This window comes from Drosophila montana, unplaced genomic scaffold (genome assembly GCF_035044405.1).
Source record: "Drosophila montana isolate Dmon_TW-CO22-7 unplaced genomic scaffold, ASM3504440v1 contig_3200_1, whole genome shotgun sequence".
In the NCBI taxonomy this organism is placed as follows: Eukaryota; Metazoa; Arthropoda; class Insecta; order Diptera; family Drosophilidae; genus Drosophila; species Drosophila montana.
This window is the reverse complement of record NW_026998080.1, coordinates 4504580-4520559: the sequence shown is the minus strand read 5'-3', so window position 1 is coordinate 4520559 and position 15980 is coordinate 4504580. Positions and strand designations below refer to the sequence as shown.

The 15980-nt window shown below is 35.0% G+C and overlaps 1 protein-coding gene across 5 annotated transcripts; it reads left to right on the top strand.

Annotated features, from left to right (window-relative positions):
* The first annotated feature begins 2494 nt into the window (after positions 1–2494).
* Positions 2495–14216, top strand: SERCA (ATPase sarcoplasmic/endoplasmic reticulum Ca2+ transporting SERCA). 5 transcript variants are annotated; one of them, XM_064688176.1, is made up of 10 exons: positions 6557–6789; positions 8244–8391; positions 8581–8598; positions 8690–8772; positions 8923–11094; positions 11154–11269; positions 11496–11732; positions 11796–11913; positions 11971–12088; positions 14048–14216. In XM_064688176.1, exons 2-10 carry the CDS (start codon positions 8274–8276, stop codon positions 14074–14076), a joined length of 3009 nt encoding a protein of 1002 aa, XP_064544246.1. In that variant the 5' UTR covers positions 6557–6789; positions 8244–8273; the 3' UTR covers positions 14077–14216. The 5 variants fall into 5 exon arrangements, with proteins under 5 accessions (XP_064544244.1, XP_064544245.1, XP_064544246.1 ...); XM_064688177.1 differs by lacking the exon at positions 14048–14216 and adding an exon at positions 13648–13879; XM_064688174.1 differs by lacking the exons at positions 6557–6789; positions 14048–14216 and adding an exon at positions 2495–2638 and having other exon boundaries at positions 11971–12278.
* Positions 14217–15980: the final 1764 nt, after the last annotated feature.

Below are 15980 nucleotides of genomic sequence, written 5' to 3'. Positions count from 1 at the left end.
AGATCGCAGCGAAGTTGAGCGGTCGACGCGAGTGCATGCCTTGACAGCGAGCGAAAAGAAGTTAAGGGAAACGATTTTAAGTAAGTTTGCAGCGGAGCGCTAGGGCTCCGAACAGTGCGGCAAAGACAGCGTAGGAGTGTTGTGTTAGTTTGTAGTATTTAAACGAGGCCTCGTCCCGTCGACCGTGAGACGAATCCCAGCATTCGATGTTCGTGTTCAAATAATTCTAGGACATATGTGGAAACGATAATCTTAGATGACATTGCGATGATAGGGGCTAACCGTGAACAAAATTTAGAGAATCTTAGGGAGGTGTTCCCAAGATTTTACAAATTGCCAAGCCGCAGTTTCAAGTCCTTCCTTGCATTCTTTTAGGAAGGAGTCCAGTATACGGCATAATACTTTCCACAGAAAAACCCACTGCGAGAAACAACAGAACGGTAGAGACGATGATAGCGCAATTTATCGAAGACCATCAGAGTCTGTGGCTGGTCAAAGATCGGCGTCTTTCCGCTGTATTATTCGACCTGGTTACTCCGGGGTCTGCAACTAGTGAACTCGACCCCAGGCACAGGTTGAGGGAATTTTTTGATATCGTTCACAGAAATCTACAACGTGCTTCAAAGGGCCTAGGCAGGCACGATAACTGAGACTAGAATGGCGGCCTATCATCCGTAGAGTAAGCGTATCTTAGTAGAAACCCGGTTCTGTAGATTGTCAGCTGCACTGACAGGACAGGGATTACCAGTTAAGTTACGGATAAGTTAACGAGTGAGCTACTCCCAGACGTCCTCACCGTAAACGAACTTCAAACTTCGTCCAAAGTTAACTACTGGTCCTGGTTAAGTTCGCCAGACTTTTCCAAGCTATTATTTCTTGTTTGCATGGGCTGGGTGGCGTGTTAACTCAAGAAAGCCCAAAGTGTTACGTAAACGTAACGTATAGTTTCTCATGGGTTCGATATCTATGTCTAATAGCCTTTGCATGTGACACTGTGGAAAATGTCTGACATTTCCATACTTTCATCCATTGTATCACTAACCATACAACATATGTTGTATTTGCGTGATATGGTTTATTTACTTGATTTAAAGCTATGTGGTGGTAGCGATGACGTGGCGATAGCTATACAACGAAAGATACTTGATATATATACTATTCTAGAAGCTCCATGTCAATTTTGGTGACTCTAGCTCTAAAAACCTAAGAGATTTGCTCAAAAAAGGATTTCGATATCGGTTTGTACCGATTACTTGGAAACGGGACAAGTTATCGATAATCGGAAAACACTCGTACTGCACGGACACTAGGCGAACCTACGTTCCAAATATCTCCAGCACTAATAGGTTCTGAGATCCTTGCGTTGATACATACGGACGGGCGGACAGACGGAAATGGCTATATAGGCTCGGCTTGTGATCAAGAATATATATACTTTATGGGGCCAGAGATGCTTCCTTCTGCCTGTTACATACTTTTGCACAAATACATTTTACCCTATTTACCCATTTTCAATGGGTTCAGGGTATAAAAATCGACTATTGTTAGCATAAAGAATAAAATATTGATAGTGTAAGATGTTAGAGATAAAACTAAATTTTAACTGAAGCTTTAGCTTTATATTCCAAATGTCTGCTAACGTTATCAGCTATAAACATAAAAGCTTTTTATGTTGATTAATCGGCACTATATTAAATCCATTACCCCCAATAAAAATAAGTTAATAAATTTTAATGGTAGAAGAACACTGGAGAAGGATAAAGCCGAGTGAATTTAGCCATTTCCGTATGTCATGTTAAAAAAAAAAAAAAAAAAAAAAAAAACCGTATGTTGGTATATCTGCCCACCCGATCGTGTCCGTATATATGAACGCATCGATCTCGGGAACTTTAAGAGCTATATAATATAAATTTTGAGAGTAGATTGCATATCAAGATTATTTTGAAATTGTGTGCCAGTAAGCTTTCCAAAGTTACTTGTCAAAGATTAACTATATATTCTAGCATTTTAGTAATGTTTTTCATACAGGATAAAAAAAAGAGTTGCTTAAATTTTAGCTTTCGAGTGTTGTAAAAGTATATGTATATACTCGTGTGAACTAGAAGATTGATTAGATAATTTTTAATAATTTTCTAGTAATTAACAATTTATATAAATAATAATGAAATGTAAAATAAGTAATGAAAACATAGAAATAATTTATATATATGTACATATACTGTATATAAAGTTATATATATTTATATATATATATATATGTATATATAAAGTGTATGCACAAGCATACACAGCTACTTAAACTCATTTATTTTATCAATGTATACACATATACATGTAAATACATACTCAAACATATGTGCACACCAACACAACAACACAAAACCGAATATACGGTTAGTGCTTAAAAGTTTATGCGTGCTAAAAGTATTTTCCCAGGCCAAAATAGAGAGCGTATCTAGTTTTGGGAATTTTGCCAAAATATATGAATTTTGTAATTCAAATAGACACTCTCATCAAGCAACGTTCTCCTTGCGTTCAGTTGCCGTTGATCGTTATAATAGCGCGATCTTTGTGTTAGCTCTTGGTCTTTTGACTAAAAATATTATATAATACAAGAATTTTGTTTAGATCAAAATTTGTAAGTTTTGTTGATTTATTACAACAATTCTAATAAGTACGATCACGAAAGTGTAAAAATATATATACAACATTACAAGTTCTATATACAGCGTTTATATATATATATAAATTTATGTGTTCATATGTTAATACAAGTATTAAAACATTTTTAAAATTTAAAAACCCGCGCACTTGCATGTACATATAAATACTATATATGTATATATATATGTGTATATATATATATATATAGTATTTATATACATACGTATATATATATAAATATAAAAGCATATACATATATATATATATATATGTATATATATACTTATGTACATTTAATAATGAAGTTGGTGATTTAAAGTGTATCCTACAATATTTCAAAGTTACAATTGAACCAGTTATGTATTGAAAATTACGTTTCCCTGATCTACACTCAACACAAGTGCACAAACATATATAAGATATATGTAACACATACATACCTAAATATACAAGTACGGGCAACCATACGTATTTGCATACATAATTATATGTATGTATATAATTTTGTTCATCTTCATGAATAGAAAATTTCGAAATATACATATGCATGTATGTACACACATACATATGTAGATACATAAAAGAAGGTAGTTCGCTCGACATGTTCAAAGACATGCAAATGTGATTTTAATTTGGATTATCTTCTGAAAATATTTAGTCATCGAAATATAAATTATGATCATTTATGAAGACCTTTATTTTTATTTTAAACATCCATTTATATTTATGTGTGTACACAAGATTTCAAGGTATACCTACATACCTAAATGTAAAAGAGTATATGTATTTACCTATGTACATATGTAATTATAACACATACATACATACATATGTATGTATGCGTGGAAAAGTTGATTATGCAACCCATGCTAAATGACACGCGAAAGACAAAAAATTGAAATACAACTTTTTAAAAGCAGGTCTAAGAAATAATAAGGTGCATAATATTTTGTACATTTTACTAACATATGTACATACATCAATGACCCTATTTATTGGTCTTGTATTACATATGTACGTATGTATGTATTTTCAACTTATATGTATGCATATAAACGTATATATTATATATATATAATATACATACCTATAATATATATACATATGTATGTATATATATATATATATATATATATATACATATACATATACATATACATATACATATATGTATATATGTATATATATATATATATATATACATATATATATGCGTATGAATGTATGTATATACTGTAGAGGTTATACATATAGTATAAGTATATTTTTGTTAGCGAACTATCAACTACATACATACGTCTGTATGTGCATATGCTTGTGTGTTGAACGTCAGTAGCTAAGTGTCTATTTTTAGGTAATATCTTGAATACCCAAATTATATGCCTCTATATGTGTGTCTAGGTAATTTATTTATACATACATAAAAATATTTGCAAATAATCATACAGACGTATTTTTTCATGTATACATATCCATGTACATACATACAAACCAATGCATATACACATACGCAAACTTGCATATAAATATATATATATATATATATATATATACATATATGTATGCACGTGCAAAATATTATCGTACTATGTGACTAACAGACTTTAATTGTTGTATGCATATATAAGGGGCTCCTTTTTACATTGATTTGTTTGTTTCGCATTCGTTAACGAATGATCATACATACATACATATATACATATGTATGTATGTTTGTATGTTATTTATCTATGTATATGTAATATCTACATATGTATATACATTGTTAGCTGATTAAATATTTATGAACATTAATGTACATATGTACATACCTAGGCGAGCAAACATCTTGATCTGCGCGTATTCTGCGAATAATTCAGCCATGAGATCCATTTTTCGTCGCTATTGATAGTAGAGTATTAATACTGGGAATATACAGTAGTTTACATCCGCTTCAGTCAGAGTATCAGTATTTTTCAATACAAACAATTCGTAAAATAACGTTGTACAAATGTATAACAAGCTGAAGAAGGCATTACCGACCTCATAAATTATACATATTTTATATTGTCATCAATGTTCGAGTCGATCTAGCCATGTCTATCTAATTTATGTGACAATGCGTCGATCTCAAAACCTATAGGAGTTACAGAATTTAAATTTTGAAAGCAGGTCCTCTTAGTGGCCCCGCGGTACAAGTTGCTCCCGATTATCGATAACTTTACACAACTTTAAACAACTTTTAATCGATACCAACTTCTTAGTTCCTTAGCCTTTTTTATTATGTTTGGAAAGCTAATCACAAAATCACAAGTATAGTGAAGAATAGTATTTCGAATAGTATTAAAGTACCGTCTGCCTGCCTTCCCAATAGGCAAAATCAAATGAATAATAAGAAAAATTTGGTACCAGACAACTATTTAAGGCTGATTTCCTTTTGCGAATGTCATATAGCACAAAAAGGTCTACTAGAAAATTTCTTACAGATCAGATGAGAAATATGGAAATTCTTAGAAAAATCGTTTGCAATCGTGGCAGCTAACGCAAAACGCAAGGATTTCTATATTCATGTGCGCACCTTATGTCATATACCCGTTTTTTTTATATTAATATTATAAATAGAATTGTAATAGGGATTGCATTGTATACTGCCCTTGTAGGTATATGGTGCTATTTTAATTTAGTTTTTGTTTCATAAAAGCCTAAATGTTTCATACGAATATCAATGTATAGCTGTTATATATGAAGCGATTTCAAATAGATCGCTCGGTAAAAAGTGTTGCGACAGGCAAAAGGATCATTTATATTATATATATTATTGAACTACATCACTAACCTAGTCGATAGCCATGTATGTCTGGTAGGACCTCATAGTGCTTAGGCAGTACGGTTTTGTTCCCGATAATCGATAACTCGTCCCGTTTACAAACAATCAATAAAAGTCGATATCGAAATCCTGATCAAACCTATTATTCTTTAAGGGCTAGAGTCAAATCTTAATATGGCTGTGGAGTATGAGGCGGTGGCAAGTAGTTCGGTCGATTATTGGTTCGATTGCAGGTGGGAGCTTTTTTTAATCATTTCGTAACTGCTGCAGCAAACGAGATCGTAGCGCATTTTGTGTTGGTAAAAGAGGGTTCAGGGTATCCCCACATTTGTAGATCCCTATTAGAGGTCTCTTAATTGTTAAACCCTGACCCCATTAAAAATGGGTAAGAGGGGTATAATGTATGTAACAGGCAAAAGGAAGCATCTCCAAACCAATAAAGTATATATATTCTTGATCAGCATCAATAGCCAAGTCGATCTAGCTATGTCCGTCTATCCGTCCATCCGTTCGTCCGTATGTATGAATGAAAGGATCCTAAAAACTATAAGAGCTAGCGATTCAAATTTTGAATGTAGGTCCTACTTGTGCCCGCGTAGTTATTAAACGATTTCTTAATGAATTTAAATTAAATTGCAGATTGATTTATTGCGTTTAGACAATTATAAATCAATTATTCAAAATATTACCGATCGCTAAGAAGATTTCACACTTTTCGTCGTTCTACTCTCAGTTTAAATGAGCTAATCAGTTTAGCGTGAAGCGCCACTCGATCGTTAGGAATAAATATATTTAGATGGTGAGAAAACATGCTTATAAATATAATTTTTAACATAACAAAATAAACTAATAACCGAAAATCTTGCGGTTTAAAGGTATTTTTTTAAAGCAAATTTTTAAAATCTCAGAATCGACGAAAATAAATAGCACTGATTGACGCAGAACGCTTGTATCTGACGTGTCTATTGGAAACTACTCATTTTTCTTATCGATATTTTAAGAAAATCAACTTGCGGTCCTGTGTATGAAATTGTCATGTCATAGTCGCTAAACGCCGGAATATTTATTAATGAACGGCCTAAAACTGCATTCTTGTAACAGTTCACATATATTTTTAGAACAAAAATAAAGGCGCAATGGCAATTTAATATAAAAATATTGGCTGCAGAAAAATTAAGTACTTAAAACGTAAAGTTCGTTCGTCTTGAATGATTGTAAATAAATGTCTATATCACGATTGCAAAAATTGTACTAGTTGGCCAAAAGTGACACGTGTGTGAATCTCATAAGTCGACACTACAAATAAGACAAATTCAGTGGTAATGAAAGGCATAAGTATTACTTGTATTTTGTGTATGTGTGAATGCGTGTGTATTATGTACGTGGAGTCATACCTAGCCACACGTGTCCCATTTTAACATGTATGTGGGATATGTAAATACATATGAACACAAAGTACACAATCAAGTACATGTTGTGTGTGACTTGTATTATGACTGTAGTATTATTCAAAACCAATTTGCTATAATCCTTAATATGGTTCATGATCAAGGTCGCAGATACATTTATATACTAATGTGTTTTGTCACCCATAAAGAGTGTGAGCAATAAATATTTGCATCAAGCTAGTGCGACAGAAGTTGTGCGCATGCAATTATGACAATGGCTGTGTAATCAAAATAAGAAATATAAGCAAATAATAGAGTTGAAGCTCCCGAAAATTATCTTGAAAATGAGTACCTCTAAAAGCTGCAGTATTAGTGTGTGCCTTATGCGGGTCCGTGCAAACCTCATTAAAGTACGCAGCAGTCAAATAAAATGAAATTAGAGAGTAGAAGCGAAATATATATGCCTATTCTTTAATTTTGGAACAGACAGACATTAGGGAAGTTAATACTTTGCATTTTAGCTAGATCTGCGACTGGGGTTTAGTTTTTTTCAACATCAAGATGTCTTCTTGTTTGAAAATTTGTACAAAATGTCAAATAAAACGATATCTTAAAACATGTAAAATTTGTTGAAATACAAAAAAGTTATACTTGATCGTGTTGGGTTGGACTAGGCCGTATCTTGGTAAATATTTTCCGTCCTTTCTTGTTTGTGATATAAAAGCCCGGCTCCCGACCATCCCTTATCTAGGTCAAAAAATATTTCTTCTACGTTTACTCCCATTTATACAAATAGCAACAGTACATATTCACTTTTAAATGGCTTGGGGGGAAGTCATTGGAATTGGTTTCTTCCAAATTGTATGTAACAGGTAGAAGCAAGCAACTCCGGCGACATAGTGAATACATAATGAATTCTTGATCAGGTCAACGAGCTCAGTTGATTTATGTCTGCTGAAACGCATGGAAGCCACGAGAAATGGGTCATTCTTTAATGCTACCATTTACCTAACAGCTTTATTTTAAGCCTAATTCGTAGACAATTCGACCTAGAGACAACAATCTTGTTATATATAGGTTTTCGTAAACGAATATGCAACACACACACAACATTTTTTAAAGATCGGACAGCAAGTTATTCAAGAATTCAATTCGAATGTATAAAAGAAAGTTGAAATGTTTGCAATAGCAGATTGGCGCTGTGTTGTTTAGGGTATCTCCTAACTGGGGCACTCTTGTTTTTATTTTTTTTAAATTATAATTAAGTTTCAACTCTCGGCAAGTGAACATCGAGGTTGCGTCTAAGGTGTTTTAGGTTGATAGCTATAAAACTTTGACCTACTCATAATATATATATAATAGAACTTATCATAATTTTGTTGTAGATTGTTGAACGCGAAGGATAATCGTTCAATATGGAAGACGGCCACGCGAAAACCGTCGAACAATCCCTCAATTTCTTTGGCACAGACGCTGAACGCGGTTTAACCATTGATCAGATCAAGAACAACCAGAAAAAATATGGACCCAATGGTAAGTAGTTTTTTGTTGAATATAAATAAACAAATATTAAACTATTATAGGCATAAAAAAGTCACAAGTATAAAAAAAATAGTCTGTAAGGCAATCAAGGCCTTTTTAACCTTGCACTTATTATTATAATGTATTATTGCTTATATAAATAATATTATAAGTTAAACTTTTCTTTCTGTGTACTTTCAGAATTGCCAACAGAGGAAGGTGCGCAATAAATGTTTTTGCAAGCACTTAAAGTGCTTTAGCTGATGTGTTCATGTGTTTGTAAAATCTGATATATTCCTTTTATTTATAGGCAAGAGTATTTGGCAACTAGTTTTAGAGCAGTTTGACGATCTTCTGGTTAAGATTTTGCTATTGGCAGCCATAATATCATTTGTAAGTCTTATTGCGTTGCAATATTTTTTGTCCTGCCACTTTTCTCAGGGAAGTGGATTGTGATAAAAGCTAACTGCTAATCGAGCACTTCCGACTAGAGCTCCCTGATTTGTTTTGTTATTACATTAACTGTGCTCTTTTTCGTTAAAGGTATTAGCGCTGTTTGAAGAACACGAAGAGACGTTCACTGCATTTGTAGAACCTTTAGTAATTTTACTTATTCTAATAGCAAATGCTGTCGTTGGTGTTTGGCAGGAAAGAAATGCCGAATCAGCAATTGAAGCACTAAAAGAATACGAGCCCGAAATGGGTAAAGTAATTCGACAAGACAAGGCTGGTATTCAAAAAGTTAGAGCGAAAGAAATTGTTCCTGGAGATTTGGTTGAGGTGTCTGTTGGTGACAAGATTCCGGCTGACATTCGTATTACTCACATTTATTCAACAACATTAAGAATTGATCAGTCTATCCTCACCGGTGAGTCGATATCGGTTATAAAACACACCGACGCAATTCCCGACCCCCGGGCAGTCAATCAGGACAAGAAGAATATATTGTTCTCTGGTACAAATGTTGCCGCTGGCAAAGCTCGTGGTGTCGTTATTGGTACTGGCCTCAGCACTGCTATTGGCAAAATCCGTACTGAAATGTCAGAAACTGAAGAGATTAAAACACCATTGCAACAGAAATTGGATGAATTCGGTGAACAATTATCTAAGGTCATCTCGATTATTTGCGTTGCTGTTTGGGCCATTAACATTGGTCACTTCAACGATCCGGCACATGGAGGATCTTGGATCAAAGGCGCTATTTATTACTTCAAAATCGCTGTAGCATTAGCTGTCGCTGCTATTCCCGAGGGTCTCCCTGCTGTTATTACCACATGCTTGGCGTTGGGAACACGTCGCATGGCCAAAAAGAATGCAATTGTGCGATCTCTGCCATCTGTTGAAACCTTGGGTTGCACATCTGTTATTTGCTCTGATAAGACTGGAACACTAACTACAAATCAAATGTCTGTTTCCCGTATGTTCATCTTTGAAAAAGTTGAAGGTAACGATAGCAGTTTTCTTGAGTTTGAACTGACCGGCTCGACATATGAACCAATTGGCGAGTTGTTCTTGGGCGGTCAGAGAGTAAAAGCCAGCGATTACGACGCTCTACAGGAATTGTCTACCATCTGTATTATGTGCAATGATTCGGCAATTGATTACAATGAATTCAAGCAGGCATTTGAAAAGGTCGGTGAGGCAACCGAGACTGCGCTGATTGTGCTGGCAGAAAAACTGAACTCTTTTAATGTTAACAAATCTGGATTGGATCGCAGATCAGCTGCTATTGCTTGTCGTGGTGAAATTGAAATGAAATGGAAGAAAGAGTTCACCCTTGAATTCTCTCGCGATCGTAAATCTATGTCTTCTTATTGTACACCACTGAAGGCATCTCGCTTGGGTACTGGTCCAAAACTTTTCGTCAAGGGAGCTCCCGAAGGTGTGTTGGACCGCTGTTCACATGCTCGTGTCGGTACAAGCAAAGTGCCACTGACGTCTGCGCTCAAGACCAAGATCTTAAATCTGACTGGTCAGTATGGTACCGGACGCGATACCTTACGTTGCTTGGCCCTTGCTGTTGCCGACAGTCCAATTCGCCCCGAAGAAATGGATTTGGGTGACTCTAATAAGTTCTATCAGTATGAAGTTAATCTGACCTTTGTCGGAGTCGTTGGCATGCTGGATCCCCCGCGTAAAGAAGTTTTCGATGCCATTGTTCGTTGCCGGGCCGCCGGTATTCGTGTTATTGTTATCACTGGTGATAACAAGGCAACTGCTGAAGCCATTTGTCGTCGTATTGGTGTATTTACTGAGGATGAGGACACCACTGGAAAATCATACTCTGGACGCGAATTTGACGATCTATCTCCTGCTGAACAAAAGGCCGCAGTTGCGCGTTCTCGCTTATTCTCGCGCGTGGAACCACAGCACAAATCCAAGATTATTGAATTCTTGCAGGGCATGAACGAAATATCCGCCATGACTGGTGATGGTGTCAATGACGCTCCAGCTCTTAAGAAAGCCGAAATTGGTATCGCCATGGGCTCTGGTACAGCTGTAGCTAAATCTGCCGCCGAAATGGTTTTGGCCGATGACAATTTCTCTTCTATCGTCTCTGCTGTTGAAGAAGGCCGTGCCATTTATAACAACATGAAGCAGTTCATTCGTTATCTCATTTCATCCAACATCGGCGAAGTTGTTTCCATTTTCTTGACAGCCGCTCTTGGTTTGCCCGAAGCGTTGATTCCAGTTCAACTTTTGTGGGTTAACCTGGTATGTTTTAAAACACTTTGTCTACCTATTGATATATAAATTTGATTCTTTTTCTGTAGGTAACTGATGGCCTACCAGCTACAGCTCTTGGTTTCAACCCACCTGACTTGGACATCATGGAGAAACCTCCAAGGAAAGCTGACGAAGGTTTAATTTCAGGATGGCTGTTCTTCCGGTTGGAAATTTGTTAATAGTCTGTTTAAACAAAGCAACAGCTGCTCATTGAAAACATCTTGATACGGGCAAATTGAGTATTAGCTGAATGCTGAGTAAAAAATAATTCTCTGCAATTAATTTTTTATGCGGCAATTGCATTTATGAACAGCTGACGCTTCGTTTATACAGGCTGTAAAATTTTTATTTTTTTTTCGCATCTTATATTTAATTTATTTCGAATTTAGTTATATGGCCATTGGTTTCTATGTCGGTGCAGCAACTGTTGGTGCAGCAACTTGGTGGTTTGTGTTCTCTTCGGAAGGTCCAGGCCTAACATACTGGCAGCTTACTCATCATCTTGCCTGTTTGGGCGGTGGAGAGGAATTCAAAGGTGTTGATTGTAAAATCTTCAGCGATCCACATGCGATGACCATGGCCCTATCTGTGCTTGTGACCATTGAAATGTTAAATGCAATGAACAGGTAAGTTTATTTATATTAATTTTGCGGAACAAATAATATACGAGTAATATGTTTTCTTTTCAGCTTATCAGAGAACCAGTCTTTAATAACAATGCCTCCATGGTGTAATTTGTGGTTGCTTGGCTCAATGGCTCTATCTTTCACGCTTCACTTTGTCATTCTATATGTTGAGGTCCTCTCTGTAAGTAGTTTTAAAAAACACTAAGTATACGGCACTTAAATTCTGTATATTTTTTAGGCCGTCTTCCAAGTGACACCGTTGTCTGCAGAGGAATGGATAACTGTGATGAAATTTTCAATTCCTGTAGTTTTATTAGATGAAACGTTGAAGTTTGTTGCTAGAAAAATTGCAGATGGTGAGAGTCCTATATATAAGATGCATGGGATTGTGTTAATGTGGGCTGTCTTCTTTGGCCTGCTGTACGCTATGATGCTTTAAGAATATTATAATCATTAAGCCCAACATCATTATTCTAATAACTAGCATAAAGTGTTACTAAATATAAACAGAAAGAAATACCTATAGTAATGATTTTAACCAAACAACACATAGACTTATTTCCGAATATTACTAAAAAACAAAAAAACAAAAACAAAATCACGCGTGATATTTTGATAGAGATTTACTCGCTAATTTACACAAACACCGTGAAATCGTCAATAGATTATGATCAAATGATTAATTGAAACGTACACCTAATAATTCTGTTTGAATGCGTTTTACATAAGGCATTGATTTTGTACATGCAATGAAATATAGATGATTGTAGTTTGGAAAATTGGAAATACATACGTGAAGTTTCAGAAGATTTTTTCTTATAGTTTTTGAGAACCTTTAAAATCAAAGATTATTTCTGATTTAATCATAGTTAATTTTTTGAAGTTTAGTTTATTGAGAAAATAAACAATCGTAGATTTGTTCGTATTTTTTATGTACAAAAAATTTAAAATAATTTTTCGTCAACGGATCAAAAACTTATTTTTTCTATGAACTCTGAGTACATAGCTTTATGTAAATATTTCTTCAATGAGGTGTCATTACACTAAATAAAACCACGAAAAGATTAAATAGATAAATCCTGAATCCCTATTTATGCAATTCATATTTTATTTATTCGCCAACAATTGGCTTACCAGCCTATTTTCGTGGATGGAATTGCAGATAGATATTTTGTATTGAATTTATGTATTAAGTAGTCTTAATTCAGTCAGACTTTGGCCTTAAAGTTAAAAAAAAAAAAAAAAACGTTAGTTCATTCATTCCATAGAATATAAGACGTAATCTTCAAGCAGCATAAAATCAATATTTTGACTTATCGATCGATCGGCAAGACAATCAATTTTGACAACAACAAAAATTGATTGAGTTTTTATACAACATTGGAATGTTAGTTTATCAGTTCAAGTATCCGTTCCAATCAACTAAATTTTTTTTTTTTTTTTTATGATTTGAGGACTTGCTGAAAGTAAAATAAGGTAATTGGGATCCAGGATTCTGTCCGTGGTATTTATTTTTACGACATACATGTAATGCATACAAGAAAGAATTATTCGATTTGTGTCAAGCTTAGGTTAAAAAGAAAAAAAAAATAAATAATTTTTTTAGTTTGTGTTTAAAAAAACGTTTTTTTAGAAATTTCACTTAAAATTTACATGATGTACATCGTTATAAATTAAAGACACTGTGAAATAAACAAATTACAAACAACATTAGCATTACCGTATGCTAAACTAAAAATTGCGCCTGAAAACCCATTAAATTGTACAGTGGTGGCGCAAGCTCATCTCATAGTACGCTTTTGAATGCTCGCTCGCAATTGCATTTGCTGCTGTTGACGATTAAATGAACGCATTATTGACAACAATCTATTCCAATGAAACCCGTTTTTTATAAATAATTTGTTTTTTTATACAGTAAATCCCCGATTTCATTAATTGGATGACACCCTATTAATTTTACATAAATTAAGTCCATCCCTGCTATAGAGAATATGTGAAGTTGTTAAATGTTGATATACTAGTGTGCCAAGTTATAAGTGAATTCGAGAGATCTTTTGCTGTACATTATGGTCTACTAAATGAATTCATATTTAAAATTCAGCATGTAAGATATCAATAATTACGAAATATAAACACCGAAATCCGAACTGGTCTACTTTTTAAACGAAGCAGCATAGTACTTACTTCGCTAAACCGTTGCTGATGTCCTGCCAATCCTTTCATTCCAATTTTAGTTTTGCAAGCATATTGGTTTCCCTATTTTTAGTACACGCATTTTTTGGTAATTATCGCCAATATTATTTATATGTATGTAGTTCCTGATGTCGTCGTTTCTAAGTTCTAAAGGTCTTGGGCAGTGGAACAAACATGCAGAAGATCCTCAAGGATGACGAAATTGTAAACCTTTCAATCAATCTTGTATTCTTTGCTCAGAGAATTGTATCCAAAATGAATAAAACTTATTTGATTTAGAGAGTAATTAAAGCCTTTCTTGAATTATTTACAAAAGCTCGTATTATTACATAAGTACTTGAAAGCTTTAATTCCTGTTACTATCTACTTGCTAAATAGCTTAGAATAGATGACTTTACGAGGGTGAGAAGACTTCGAGCTGAAAACTCTATAATGCTTGTTATAATCGTCACAGCGGAAGGGTTCATGCAGTGAGTTGAACAAAATTAAAGCGATAAAGATGTAACTATACATCTGTGTTAGTCTAGTCAAGCCAGACGAGACGATTTCACTCGTAATTGACTTATAAATAAATATTACAAGCATACTTCTACGAGTAATAAAAGAAGGAAGATTAATCATCAGAAGTCTACGGGAGTATGACGGCAACCGCATTCGACGACCCAAGTTTAAACCACGAAGGGCAAACAACAAGAATTGTTTCTGTACAGATTTAATTTTGTTTTGATGAATAGAATATTGTGGCGACCAGATACATGACGCATACTCTAGAAAAGGTCGTACCAGAGATATATAAAGGGTCTGCGTCGTGAACGGATCGTCAAAGTTCTTTGATCATCGCAAATATAAATTTATGATCATTTAGAACATTAACTTCATTGCTGGAACTGTTGACACGCTCGAGCGGTACAATATCAAGGGTGTAAGAAATCATTTGAGGCGGGCTTCTATTATATATATAGAAAGCGATTGCCTTGCATTTGGAACAGTTTCAATTTTACAGGTTGAGTTCACACCAAGACTGGAAGACAGCAATGTCGGCTTTAAGGTTATTGATGAAAAGAGTAGCGGGCCAAGATGACTACCTTGAGGAACACCAGAAGTCCGAAAAGTACATTTTGGGTTCTGTTGCGCAAATATTCAGAGATCCAGTTCAAGAGATTGACTGGGAAGCCGAGGAGGCATAATTTTTAAAGCAGTAAGAAGTCGGAAGCCTTAATCAAAGTCAACACGGCTATACTAAACATCTGTAGCGAAGGGGCTTACACAATTTATAAAAAACAAAAAACTACAAAAATAAATACAACTGAAACTTAAAATAAATAACAACAAAGGTAAGAATATCATAAGAACAACAAAAAAAATACTTATCCAATTAAATTCTTCAAATAGGATAACGGTTCACGTCTTCCTCGGTTGTCCACCTAATGGGTCTAACTCAAATTTTGCTTACAATATATCTTGTAAATTATATAATATACATTTTTACAGTGGGTTTATATGGTATTTACAGCGGAGCGGTCTCACCACTCTTTAGGCGACCTAAAAGGCAGGTCAAGTAGGTGGTGTCTTTTAAGGCGGCAGGGATGCAGGCTGTTGTCGAGGAGGTTTACTGCAAAGTGATTGCAGTGGCAGTCCAGTCTGAACGTATGATTCAGGCTAATTCGTTTCACTTCTTCGGTGACGGATGGGATGTTGAGGACCTTGTGGATTACACTGTTTTTCACGTAATAGGAAGCCTTAAACCGCCTGCGCTGTGTTTTGTTTTGAAAACTTTGAATGATCTCAATGTTGGAAGTTGAGGCCGTGCCCCACAGTTGGATCCCGTATGTCCAGATTGGCTTTAGAATGACCTTGTGTAAAAGCACTTTGTTTCTGAAGCTGCGTAGGGTGTGGTGCCGTTTAGGTTAACAGGCGGGCAGGTTTTGCGTCTTGTGGTGAATGTTATGCGTGCGGACTTGGCTTCATTGACCACAATATTCCACCTTCGTCTCGATAACAGGAAGGTCACCTGTGTACAGGGTGTATAGGACAGGGCCCAACACAATTCCCTGC

Bases quoted from the DNA above. Each gene is read 5' to 3' on its own strand.
- SERCA (XM_064688174.1), top strand. From the start codon at position 8,274: ATGGAAGACGGCCACGCGAAAACCGTCGAACAATCCCTCAATTTCTTT. The intron at 11,270-11,495 runs GTTGGAAATTTG...TTTCGAATTTAG, and splicing joins TCAGGATGGCTGTTCTTCCG to TTATATGGCCATTGGTTTCT. The intron at 11,914-11,970 runs GTAAGTAGTTTT...TATATTTTTTAG, and splicing joins TATATGTTGAGGTCCTCTCT to GCCGTCTTCCAAGTGACACC.